General features: G+C 44.4%; 2 protein-coding genes across 3 annotated transcripts; one reads left to right on the forward strand and one right to left on the reverse strand.

Moving 5' to 3' along the window:
* Positions 1-1,933: 1,933 nt before the first annotated feature.
* On the forward strand, positions 1,934-7,043 carry copg2 (COPI coat complex subunit gamma 2). Its single transcript, XM_077594145.1, has 23 exons — positions 1,934-2,107; positions 2,435-2,487; positions 2,571-2,651; positions 2,725-2,796; positions 2,857-2,936; positions 3,076-3,151; positions 3,249-3,341; positions 3,415-3,501; positions 3,577-3,734; positions 3,806-3,939; positions 4,006-4,073; positions 4,147-4,335; positions 4,400-4,495; positions 4,562-4,805; positions 4,890-4,965; positions 5,025-5,128; positions 5,211-5,336; positions 5,403-5,471; positions 5,556-5,737; positions 5,813-6,040; positions 6,383-6,521; positions 6,596-6,694; positions 6,766-7,043. The coding sequence occupies exons 1-23, from the start codon at positions 2,071-2,073 to the stop codon at positions 6,894-6,896; spliced, it is 2,622 nt and encodes an 873-aa protein (XP_077450271.1). The 5' UTR covers positions 1,934-2,070; the 3' UTR covers positions 6,897-7,043.
* On the reverse strand, positions 7,044-9,499 carry mest (mesoderm specific transcript). Of its 2 annotated transcripts, XM_077594147.1 has the most exons (12): positions 9,353-9,499; positions 8,987-9,168; positions 8,450-8,529; positions 8,287-8,364; positions 8,090-8,226; positions 7,958-8,016; positions 7,852-7,892; positions 7,711-7,781; positions 7,539-7,640; positions 7,397-7,473; positions 7,269-7,332; positions 7,044-7,200 (listed from the first exon to the last, which is right to left on the reverse strand). In XM_077594147.1, the coding sequence occupies exons 1-12, from the start codon at positions 9,430-9,432 to the stop codon at positions 7,083-7,085; spliced, it is 1,089 nt and encodes a 362-aa protein (XP_077450273.1). In that variant the 5' UTR covers positions 9,433-9,499; the 3' UTR covers positions 7,044-7,082. The 2 variants fall into 2 exon arrangements, with proteins under 2 accessions (XP_077450273.1, XP_077450272.1); XM_077594146.1 differs by lacking the exon at positions 9,353-9,499 and having other exon boundaries at positions 8,987-9,346.
* Between the last annotated feature and the right edge of the window lie 2,870 nt (positions 9,500-12,369).

Genomic DNA, 12,369 nt, shown 5'->3' on the forward strand with positions numbered 1-12,369 from the left:
AGCCAAGCCAATAAACACTAAGTCTTGCATAGAGAGAAGGTACACCCGGCCCCCCCGATGATGTGTTTGGAGCATCGCTATAAATATTTACTCACTAGTTTCCACGTGCACAAAACCTTCCGGGAAAAAAAAGAAATCCTAATTTTCATCCGTTATCTTGTGTTCAAAAGATTTCCACATGTTGAAAGCTTCTCACCGTTCAAAAAAAGGGAGTCTACGGGGCTTGTATTTAGCGAAACGCATTCAGAACCAGGCAACGCACACAAGACAACTTGGGTTCAATTGAGACTAAATTAGCTAGTGACTGTGCCTTGGCTCTTTTCAACATGGAAGCTTGATCAAGCCTGCGGATGCTTGCTAAATATAAATCCCAATCCCACCCACTGATGTCGTTCTTTAGTTCTTTGAATCGATGTACTTTATGTTTTTAGTGTTTCTTGGCCCTCCTCGCGAGATGTGACATCCAAAGTGTTCCGCATTCTTCCCGCCCTGCACTCACAGGGAACCGTTTTTTTTGGACTCCTGATGTACTGGAAACACTAAAAGGATTCTTTTTTTTGTTTTGTTTTTTAAGAATCAAGACGAGGCATACACTGGTATCTATCTGCACAGGGTACTTTATTTCCTAGCGAGAGTTTTGATACAGAAACAAGTGTACCTTTGTATTTTTATGATGCTAAACTGATTTATCGAGCTTTCACCGCGCTCACCAGACAGTTTGTGAAGGATTTGGCACAGCGGGGAGGCCAATCAAATGTCTTGTTGTTCTGGAACATTCATCTCAGGGTGCAAATAGGTTTGAGAGGGAGAGAACGGGCCTCTTTTTTTTGTTTGTTTGTTTGTTTTTGTGTGTTTTGTTTGGTTTGCTGCGGTGGCTGCACGTTCCCCCCGCAGCCCCCTCGGCATTCTTCACCCAGAGGCGTGTGACCTGGCACGTTGACCTTGGTTGCTTTTACATAAAATGACAAAATGGCAGCAAGGAAGACCTTTGAAAACACACACAAAAGCGGAATCCATACCGGGAGTTTGTTTGTAGCTTCTTCCTGTTTAAAAAAAAAAACAGGGACAAATGTTGTTGTTGTTTTTTTTTCTCCATCTGTTTTATGGATTCTTTTTTTATCTTTTAACATTTGGAAATAAAAGTACTTTGTGTCTGTTTATCTTGAGCATTTTAAATGGATATCGTGATTGGATTTACATTTGAAACGTGTCGAGTAATGTGTATGGTTTTTAAAAATAAATCATGTATTTAGCCTACATGGAGCGGCCCTGGTGTTCATTTTGCATCAGCGTCCTCCTTGCGACTTTCAAAGATCAAGTTTTGTTCTAGATAAGATGAGACAAAGGTCACAATAAGTACACAGTTCGTATTATTAGTAATTGTTGAATAGGATCTTCTATTATGGAATCATTGCTGTCAAGCCATATAAACGTTTTTGTCATTTTGTGATCATTTTCCCGTATTGTAACAAAATTTAATAGATCGTGTCGTGTATTACTCACCAATAAATGGAAAGAAAATAAGGCCAAAGTTTTTAAACTCTGCAATATAATTTTAAAAAATACAGACTAAAATAGTGCATTGAATGAAAGCAAAATAAGAATAATTTAAAAAAAGAAAGAAAAGAACACCAATGTTTATATTTTCAGAGTCAAAAGATATCTTAAATCGCGGAGAGAGAACTAGCGGTGTCGTTCAGCTTTCGTAATGGATTAAAACGTTGTATTTTTGCTCTAATAACTATGCAGTAATTAAATATGCTCAATCTTGATTTCTAAGTGCATATTTTTTTTCGAAATACACTATGTTTCACGGTTGCCCTCCTGTGGACATTGTGTGCAACTGCGTCCACTCGATTTCACTGAAAGGGGGAAGCTTGTCATTGTGGCTGTACACACTCCACACCAGTGGTGGCAGTAACGCACCAAAAAATTGTTTGCCACCCGCCATTGAAACAACAACCTAAAGGAGTCAGAGACCGGAAGTCCGTCTAAATTGTGACTACGTGGAAGCGTTTACTAGCACCCTCGAAATTGAACGATTTACGCACGTCAGTGAGTTTATACACAATGATCAAGAAGTTTGACAAGAAAGACGAAGAGTCTGGTGAGTTTTAAACGTCATTCTCGTAATGGCGACGGTGATCGGTGGCCTTTCGCCTTGCTGACTAATTGACAGACGATGCTATCTTAAAATTAGCTGCTGGAGTGAAATCACGCCACCTGCTAGCTCATTTTATCCATATTTTGATCAATAAAAACACTTGGCGGTGTGTGATTAATTGTTAGACGACTCTTAATGCTAATGAATGGGTAACCGTTAATTAATGGAAATGTGTTACTCAATCGAGACTGTTGAGGTCTTATGCGGTAAATTGTTATTTTCGTGTTTTTTAGACGACGTTAGTGCCCATTGTGTGCCTTTTTCTTTCAGGAAGTGGCTCAAATCCATTCCAGCATCTGGAGAAAAGCGCCGTTTTGCAAGAAGTACGTCAGGAATAATGTTAATAAGCGATTGGCAAGTGAAGAATTTGCTATTGAGTATCCGTCATTGTTATTTCTGTTCTCAGGCTCGCATTTTCAACGAGACACCCATCAACCCGCGACGATGCCTGCACATCCTAACCAAAATCATTTACCTTCTCAACCAGGTTGGGAAGAAAGACACAATGTCAAAGTGGATATTTTTGCACCTCCTTTCACGTAGGTTTTTATTCATTCTAGGGCGAACATTTTGGGACCACCGAAGCCACAGAGGCGTTCTTTGCCATGACCAGGCTCTTCCAATCCAATGACGTAAGAACATCAAGTAACTGAGTTGAAACATGAGGCCTAACTTTCATCTTGTCCTGTTAGCAAACTCTGCGGAGAATGTGCTATTTGACCATCAAGGAGATGGCCAACATCTCTGAGGACGTCATCATTGTCACCAGCAGGTTCGCTTTTTTCACTTTGTGTGAGGCCAGAACGTTGTATGTTGGCTTTTAACTCTCCAACCCACCCAATTGCAACAGATTTGACATCTGTGAAAGGGCAGTTAATGAGTTCATGAATAATCCAGATGTTCCTTTGCAGCCTCACCAAAGACATGACCGGCAAGGATGACGTATACAGGGGACCCGCCATCAGAGCCCTTTGCAGGATCACCGACGTAAGTCGCGTTCAATTTTATTTTTTTCGACTTTGTATCCAATCAAATGCCGATTAAAAAAAAAATAATAATAATAATAATGGCGACTGTTTTTCAGACCACCATGCTGCAGGCCATCGAGAGGTACATGAAGCAGGCCATCGTCGACAAGGTGCCGAGCGTGTCCAGCTCGGCTTTGGTTTCCTCGCTGGTGAGGAGGCGTGCTAAGGTCAAATGCGCGCGGTTTGATGAAGGTCGAGATTTTCATACCGATCTGGTTTCAGCACATGGTGAGGATGAGCTACGACGTGGTGAAACGTTGGGTGAACGAAGCGCAGGAGGCGGCTTCGAGCGATAACGTCATGGTTCAGGTAGGCCGAAGAAGATGACGCGCCGTCACACACGCACGTGATCGTCGTTTGACGGCAAGCGCAAATGCGTTCCAGTACCACGCTCTGGGCCTCTTGTATCACCTGAGGAAGAATGACCGCCTCGCCGTGACCAAGATGTTAAATAAATTCACAAAGTCCGGCCTCAAGTCGCCCTTTGCCTACTGCATGCTGATCCGCATTGCCAGCAAGCTTCTGGATGAGACGGAAGGAGGGTGAGGATGTCGCCAACGACCCGCATGGCTTCTGAACGTGCAACGTTTTGCCTTTTTTTTCCCGCGCGCAGTCACGACAGCCCCTTGTTCGACTTCATCGAGAGCTGCCTGAGGAACAAGAACGAGATGGTGGTGTACGAGGCCGCCTCCGCCATCGTGCACATGCCCAACTGCACGGCCAGGGAGCTGGCCCCCGCCGTTTCCGGTAGGCGCCGACGCATAAACTGGCCGACGGTCCATATCTGTTAACATTTGTTTTATCTTTGCGTAGTCTTGCAGCTCTTCTGCAGTTCCCCCAAAGCCGCGCTGAGATACGCCGCAGTCAGGACCCTCAACAAGGTAGCCGAGCCTCGGCCTCAACGCTCCGGCAGCCCCGTGCGCCGACCGCGACGTTTACCCTTCCGTCCGGCAGGTGGCGATGAAGCACCCGTCGGCCGTGACGGCGTGCAACCTGGACCTGGAGAACCTGATCACGGATTCCAACCGCAGCATCGCCACGCTGGCCATCACCACGCTCCTGAAGACGGGAAGCGAGAGCAGCGTGGACCGACTGATGAAACAGATCTCTTCCTTCGTCTCCGAAATCTCCGACGAGTTCAAGGTACGGCGCGAAAGCGGCTCGCGGCTAGCCCGCACTCTGCCGCGACGCCTGCCGTTTGTTCCAGGTGGTGGTGGTGCAGGCCATCAGCGCCCTGTGTCAGAAATATCCCAGGAAGCATGGCGTCATGATGAACTTCCTTTCCAACATGCTGAGAGACGACGTAAGTCGCCAAGGAAGCGCCTCCACCGGCAAGGTCCTCCTCACGCCCCTTTCTGCGTGCGTCCAGGGGGGGTTTGAGTACAAGCGAGCCATCGTGGACTGCATCATCGGCATCATCGAGGAGAACCCAGAGAGCAAAGAAACGGGCCTGGCGCACCTGTGCGAATTCATCGAGGACTGCGAGCACACGGTGCTGGCCACTAAGATTCTGCACCTGCTGGGCAAAGAGGGGCCGCGCACCCCGCAGCCGTCCAAGTACATCCGCTTCATCTTCAACCGAGTGGTGCTGGAGAGCGAGGCCGTGCGAGCCGGTCAGAAGCGCTTTATACCGCTGCCTTTTTTTCTGGTTTCTATTTATTTATTTTAATTCAAATAGAATTTTTGTTCTTTCCCAGCGGCGGTCAGCGCTTTGGCCAAATTCGGAGCTCACAACGACGACCTGCTGCCAAGTGTTCTCGTCCTCATGCAGAGGTAGACATTTTTTCCACGTGCGCTTCCAGACAAAGCGCTAAGAAATGGCGGCATTTCAGGTGCATGATGGACAGCGACGACGAGGTGCGGGATAGAGCGACATTCTACATGAACGTGCTGCAGCAGAAGCAGAAGGCTCTCAATGCCGCCTACATCTTCAACGGTGAGATGAGCTACAAATGGGCTTGTAGACGTCCTTCGGTCCTTGGGTGACACCGACATTGATCTCAAATGGCCACGTTCAGGTTTGTCGGTATCCATCCCGGGTCTTGAGAAGTCCCTGCATCAGTACACTCTGGATCCTTTGGAGAAACCATTTGACATGAAGTCGGTTCCCCTCGCCACCACGCCCATCACAGAGCAGAAAACAGGTCCGGATTTTTTTCTCCCCACTCCAATGCATGGATTCCGTCCTCAAACATGTTGCTTCTTTCCAGAAATCGTTGCGGCGGTGACCAGCAAGCTCCCGGAAAAGTTGGCGCCGTCACGCCAGGACATCTATCAAGGTAATGACTCGTCTCATCGCAGCACGGGTGTTTTTTTTTTTTTTGTATTTCTCTCAACGTGAGCCTGACCTCCTCCACTCTCAGAACAACTGGCGGCCATCCCGGAGTTCCGCAGTCTGGGACCGCTCTTCAAGTCGGCCGAGCCGGTCCAGCTGACGGAAGCCGAGACGGAGTACGTGGTGCGCTGCATCAAACACACGTTCTCCGGGCACATGGTGTTCCAGTTCGACTGCACCAACACGCTCAACGATCAGCTCCTCCAGAAGGTTCCGGGCTCGCTGCTTTTCCGCGACAAGACGCCCTCGCCACCGACTGACCTGTCGCTCTGCTCGCCGTGGCAGGTTCTCGTGCAAATGGAGCCGTCGGAGTCGTACGAGGTGGTCCAATACATCCCCGCTGCCACCCTGCCGTACAGCCAGCCCGGCTCGTGCTACACGCTGGTGCGCCTGCCCGAAGACGACCCTGCGGCCGTGTCGTGCACGTTCAGCTGCACCATGAAATACCTGGTCCGGGACTGCGACCCCAACACGGGAGAGCCCGACGACGACGGTTACGACGACGAGTACGTGGTAAGTAATGAGGCGCCGATGACGATGGCGGGTAGTGGTTCTGGCAAAATTTGCGCCCTGGGTTGACAATCTTCTTGCCACACATGAGATAATTTTTGCATCTTTATCAAATTGAAACGTCTTCTTACAAAAGTTTTCTTTCACGTAGTGTCATTTTAGCCCAAAAACTAATTTTGGCGAGCGAAGAGTAGAGTACAAATGTGTCAATATATAAAAACAAACCCTGAAAAAAAACATTATTTTTATTGTAAAGTGATTGTTTGTTTGGTTTCATGGGCATCAACTTTTGGCCACAAAACAGTTTATTGCATAAAATGAGATTGAAGTCATCATTTTTTGCAGTTGGAGGATCTAGAGGTGACCGTTGCAGACCATATACAGAAGGTTCTAAAGCCCAACTTTGGAGCTGCGTGGGAAGAAGTGGGAGATGAGTTTGAGAAAGAGGAGACATTCGCACTGGCGTCCGTGCGAACTCTAGACGGTACGTGAAGACATGACCTAATCCTTGTAACCTTTCCTTTCTTATGGACATTTTTCTTTTTCCTCTCACTACAGAGGCAGTGAAAAACATTGTCAGCTTCTTGGGAATGCAGCCGTGTGAACGTTCGGACAAAGTACCGGAAAACAAGAACTCCCACGTCCTCTTCCTCTCAGGTGCGTCTTGTTGGGAAAACAGTTTGGTGTGGGTTTAGTTATAGATTGAATGGTTTTATTTTTTTACTTAGGTGTTTTCCGAGGAGGTCACGACACGCTAGTCCGCGCTCGCCTGGCACTGGCCGACGGTGTCACCATGCAGGTGACTGTTCGCAGCGACGAGGAAACGGTCGTCGACATCGTCCTGGCATCTGTGGGATAAATCGCTGGTTTGCTTTAACTCATTGGCTGCCATCTACGGTAATAGACTACCAATCCACGTGAACTGCTAACTTTTAAAGGTTACCCATTTTTGATGTCTTTCATTGTCAAAGGACTTATGTGAAAATAAATATCTATCCAGAGAAAATTTCTTACAAAACTATTTATTTGCTTATTGGGCTAGAGATCAAAATGAGTGAATGAAGTTAAAATAAGCGTTAAGGAAGCCCGTGGGATCTTCAAGTTGCGGGTAATGACTGATGTGCTCATCTAGCACGCTGACGGTCGACCGCCGCACAAGCTGCCTGTGGGAAAAGCACATAAACGCGTTACCTAGACCGCAACGGGACACATGGAAAGGCGAAAAACTTACCGGTAAAGCCGGACAAATTGGGGGTGGGGGTTAACCGGGTCCAGCGGGCCGTAAATCAGGTGCACTGGAAGACCAGGACGTGAAGGCATCACAGACAGAACTACATTGTGTTGCATGATGTCACCTACGTGGCACAAAAGTGGAGGTAAGCGTGCCGACCCATCTTTCCCTGTGCTTTAACCTCTGGTTGATGAACTGTAGAACACTGAAAGAGAAAAAATGTCGATTGAAGAGCTGCTGATTTCCAACTTTCTCGTCCACGAAACGCACCTGTCCAAAACTAGGTTGCCGTCGTTGTAGCGTAAAGCAGTCCACATGTCCCAGAACTCCGCATCGGTTGGCTGAGTGTACGGTCCAAAGACCTCGCCAATCCTGCACGTGAATATAGAAGCGGTCAGGGTGGGGTTCTTTCGCATAGGGTGAAAATTAAATCGGCACTTACCCCTTCTGGAAGATGTAGTAGTTAGTGAGCCGCATGAGGAAGGGAGCCAAAAACGACGAGTCTTTGAGAAGCTTTTAAAAGACCAAACAGATCTCGCTGTTGTGTCGACATCCATTTGCAATACGGCCAGGCGGGGCTTACCATCTGCAGCAGGCGAGGGTGGTGAGTTTCAGGAAACAGACCTATAGGAGTCGGTCAAAATAACGCACTGGGGTTAAGTCCACACGCACTAGAGCTAGATACGCACCTCCATTGGAGAGGCACAGACTGTTGATGGTCAAGTGACCCGTGCGGTTCTGGTCGCTCCTGTTCAAATGAAAACACTCAAATGTGTGTCCAATGTGCAGACCTCGCCAAAAGTAACCATCGTGAAGTGGACCTGTACAGCAGCTCCAGCGCCACTGTATCGCCGTAGTCATGTGACAGCAGGTTGATGCGCTGGTTAGCCAGACCCAGGTGGGCCACCAGTGTCTCCACCGCACTGGCCTGCTCGAAGATCGAGTACTTGTGCGGTCGCTGCGTGATTTAGTAGAAGAAAAACTAGTAACATTTAACAAGGATTGATGATTCACTTACAGGTTTGTCGCTGAAGCCAAAGCCCAAGAAGTCCAGTGCTATGACCCGGTTGAAGCGCTGAGTGAGAGGCTCCCAAATCTGTTGTGGCAATTGTTTTTTTTTTTTTTTGTTATTGTTTTTAAAATGGAATCTTTTCAAGCAAAACCTGTCGCGTCGCTCGAACCTTGTACCAGTCGTAGCTGGACGTGGGGAAGCCGTGGAGGAGGACGACGACGTCGGAGCTTCCCAAGGCGCCGTGAGAGTCTGTTGGTAGACGTCGCTAAGGATGAATGCTTGAATGCGGTACAGTTTTATTCCATTTTTTATTCACTGGCCGCCATTGCCAGTCCGACCAATCAATTTTGAAATTTAAATCCCAGTTTAAATGAATTAGATGTCTATCAATAACAAATCCTGTTTTCCACATTGTGTGAGCCTCAATAGTACCCCAAGAAATGCCTTGTGCAAATATCAAACGATGCTCCAAACTACCATTGATACTTAGTGGTTGGATTTAAGGCTGCCGAAAAGAACCACGGTATTTAAAACTGGTTCCGATCCGATTTTGTGAGTAATAATAATCCGACATCACTATAAGCCACAGTGCAGGTGAACCTAATGTTTAAATCACACTTATTCACCCGGTGAGGCAGTGGTGATGAAATATAATGCCTGTTTTGGAGGAGGAAGACTACATTTTAAATACGAGCGTTTTACATACCTCTGTAGAAAATGTCCTTGCCCCTAAAGGTGAAACGTCGGCCGGCATTGTGCCACTTGAGCAAGGCAGGTGACAGCTGAGGTGGTGGGATATGCAGGTAGACAGCCAGCAACGGGATGCACATCAAGCCGACGTGGAGCCACCATTCTCTCATTGTCACGGCATGAATGGGAGCAGCAAAACTTAAAATCAAATTGACATTGTGGACACTTAATGCTACTTTAGCATTAGCGAGCTCGAGCGTGTTCAAGCTAAACACCGACGTCGCTCCACCAAGCAACATCAAAATACTCGAGAGCCTTGTACGTGACTTTAACTCGTGGATATAACAACAAATACATTGCGAAAAGCGATTACAATACTTACTCAAACCACACTAACGCGAAGACCCCGGAACAACATTTAGGATCGCGTTTATCGAGATGGAGTACTCTTATTGATTTCATTGTATCCCTATTTGATGCAAAATTGCCTTAAGAAAACTATGCTAATCATTACTTTTATTTAATAGCGCCAAAGATTGATAAAATCTATTTTTATAGTGTTTCAATATTTCCAAGAACTACGTAGAGAGAAAACGTCTGTTGCAATAGAAGATCTTTGTAGTCCCACGTGAACTACAGTGCATCACGTGATGAGGGTTTTTTCTGATCTATAAAACACTAAAAAACAAATGTGTATATAAGAAAACACATTGCCAGCTTGGAATTTGGAAAATAAAATATTTTGTAGGTCTTTAAATTCTCAAATAAAAGCCTTACAATGCATGTTTTTTTAAAGAAAGAAAATACATGGTCAAACTAGCAAACCATACATTAACTAATAAAAGCCCTACTAAACATGGGCTACATTTTAAAATTTTTAAATGTAATAGTCTTACTATATATAATACTTTCTTTGACAAATAAAAGCCTTGCTATACATGATATATTTTATTTTAATTCAGAAAATTAGCCTTAGTACACAGTACAGACGCTCCCCTACTTACGAACGCAATTGGTTCCGAGCGATTGTTCATAAGTTGAATTTGTTTGTAAGTTGATTCAGTGCTATATTTTGTACTATAATTTATGTTTAAGGCTGATATAAGTATATTGAAGGTTTATATAAGTGCATTTGTATGTTTAAGGCTTGTATAAGTAACACGCATTGGTTTGTACTGAAAAAAAAACATTTAGTAAAATGGAGAGAATATGTACAGTACTGTAGAGAGAGAGAGATTTATGTATTAGAAACTGAAACTTTCAGAAGTCACTGTGGTCCAGTGGCAAAGACAATGGGTCAGAACTTCAGGTGGACTCGAGTTCAATTCCACTCTTTGCAATTCTCAAATTGTTTATTGAGGTAATGAAAAGGATAGATATAACTTCCAATCACATCATTTCAGAAGTCACTGTGGTCCAGTGGCAAAGACAATGGGTCAGAACTTCAGGTGGACTCGAGTTCAATTCCACTCTTTGCAATTCTCAAATTGTTTATTGAGGTAATGAAAAGGATAGATATAACTTCCAATCACATCATTTCAGAAGTCACTGTGGTCCAGTGGCAAAGACAATGGGTCAGAACTTCAGGTGGACTCAATCAAATCAGGAATGAGTTCAATTCCACTCTTTGCAATTCTCAAATTGTTTATTTAGGTAATGAAAAGGATAAATATAACTTCCAATCATGTATAGGCGGGCCGCCTCGTGGTGTAGTGGGTCAGTCACCTGCCTGCAACATGGGTGTCGAGGGTTCACGTCCCGGTGTCGCCAGTCAACAACTGTATGGTGTCGGCAGTCAGCCGAAGGCTGACTGTCGAACACCACCAGGAAGCCCCCCCTCCCAACTGTCTTCCGGTCAGCCGAAGGCTGACCGGAAATATTGTTTTGCTGAAAAAAATGACTAAGTCTTTATTTGAATGAAAAAAGGATTACCCATTTACTGAACTACTAGTGTAGTGATTAGTCAAACGAGAGCGGGATTCGAACCCCATTTCCCACATGGCAGTCAAATCCACTAACTTGAGGTCTGTCTGACCCATTGTCTTTGCCACTGGACCACAGTGACTTCTGAAATGAGATGATTGGAAGTTATATTTATCATTTTCATCACCTCAATAAACAATTTGAGATTTGCAAAGAGTGGACTTGAACTCACTCCAGATTTGAACTTGTGTCCAACTTCAATTTCAACCCATTGTTCTTGCCACTGGACCACAGTGTCTTCTGAAATGATGTGATTGGAAGTTGTATCTATCCTTTTCATTACCTCAATAAACAATTTGAGAATTGCAAAGAGTGGAATCAAACTCACTTCTGATTTGAACTGGAGTCCACCTGAAGTTCTGACCCATTGTCTTTGCCACTGCACCACAGTAAAGTTGGAAGTTGTATTTATCCTTTTCATTACCTCAATAAACAATTTGAGAATTGCAACGAGTGGAATTGAACGCACTCCTGATTCCCGCCTCATGTTCTGACCCAATGATTTTGCCAGTGGACCACAGCAACAACTAGAAGGTGAAGAATCAGAAGTCAGATTTATTCTCCGACTCTCTTAGCCTTACTTGCTATGTCATTTTTTAAAGAAAAAAAGCCTTACTATACTACGTCGTTTTTTAAGAAAAGAAGCCTTACTATACAATATCGTTTTTTATGAAAAAAAGGCTTCCTCTACTATGTCGTTTTTCAAGAAAAAAAGCCATGCTATACTATGTCGTTTTTTAGGAAAAAAAGCCTTACTATACTATGTCGTTTTTTAAAGGAAAAAAGCCATACTATACTATGTCGTTTTTTAGGGGGGAAAGCCATACTATACTATGTCGTTTTTTAGGGAAAAAGCCTTCCTCTACTATGTCGTTTTTCAAGAAAAAAAAGCCATGCTATACTGTGTCGTTTTTTTAGGGGGGGAAAAGCCATACTATACTATGTCGTTTTTTAAGAAAAAAAGCCTTACTATACTATGTCATTTTTTAAGAAAAAAAGCCATACTATACTATGTCGTTTTTTAATGGAAAAAAGCCATACTATACTATGTCGTTTTTTAGGGGGGAAAAGCCATACTATACTATGTCGTTTTTTAAGAAAAAAAGCCTTACTATACTATGTCGTTTTTTAAGAAAAAAAGCCATACTATACTATGTCGTTTTTTAAGAAAAAAAGCCTTACTATACTATGTCGTTTTTTAAGAAAAAAAGCCAACAACTATGTCGTTTTTTAAAGGAAAAAAGTCATACTATACTATGTCGTTTTTTAAGAAAAAAAGCCTTACTATACTATGTCGTTTTTTAAGAAAAAAAGCCATACTATACTATGTCGTTTTTTAAAAGAAAAAAGCCATACTATACTATGTCGTTTTTTAGGGGGGAAAAGCCATACTATACTATGTCGTTTTTTAAGAAA

Source organism: Stigmatopora argus, chromosome 23 (assembly GCF_051989625.1).
Source record: "Stigmatopora argus isolate UIUO_Sarg chromosome 23, RoL_Sarg_1.0, whole genome shotgun sequence".
In the NCBI taxonomy this organism is placed as follows: domain Eukaryota; kingdom Metazoa; phylum Chordata; class Actinopteri; order Syngnathiformes; family Syngnathidae; genus Stigmatopora; species Stigmatopora argus.

Excerpts from the sequence above, each read along its gene's own strand:
- copg2 (XM_077594145.1), top strand. The coding sequence starts at position 2,071 with ATGATCAAGAAGTTTGACAAGAAAGACGAAGAGTCTG. Across the intron at positions 2,652-2,724 it reads TCATTTACCTTCTCAACCAG|GGCGAACATTTTGGGACCAC; the intron begins GTTGGGAAGAAA and ends TATTCATTCTAG. Across the intron at positions 2,797-2,856 it reads GGCTCTTCCAATCCAATGAC|CAAACTCTGCGGAGAATGTG; the intron begins GTAAGAACATCA and ends TTGTCCTGTTAG.
- mest (XM_077594146.1), bottom strand. The coding sequence starts at position 9,269 with ATGTTGCTTGGTGGAGCGACGTCGGTGTTTAGCTTGAACACGCTCGAG. Across the intron at positions 7,893-7,957 it reads TCTGTGCCTCTCCAATGGAG|GTCTGTTTCCTGAAACTCAC; the intron begins GTGCGTATCTAG and ends CGACTCCTATAG. Across the intron at positions 7,782-7,851 it reads ACCCTCGCCTGCTGCAGATG|CTTCTCAAAGACTCGTCGTT; the intron begins GTAAGCCCCGCC and ends GTCTTTTAAAAG.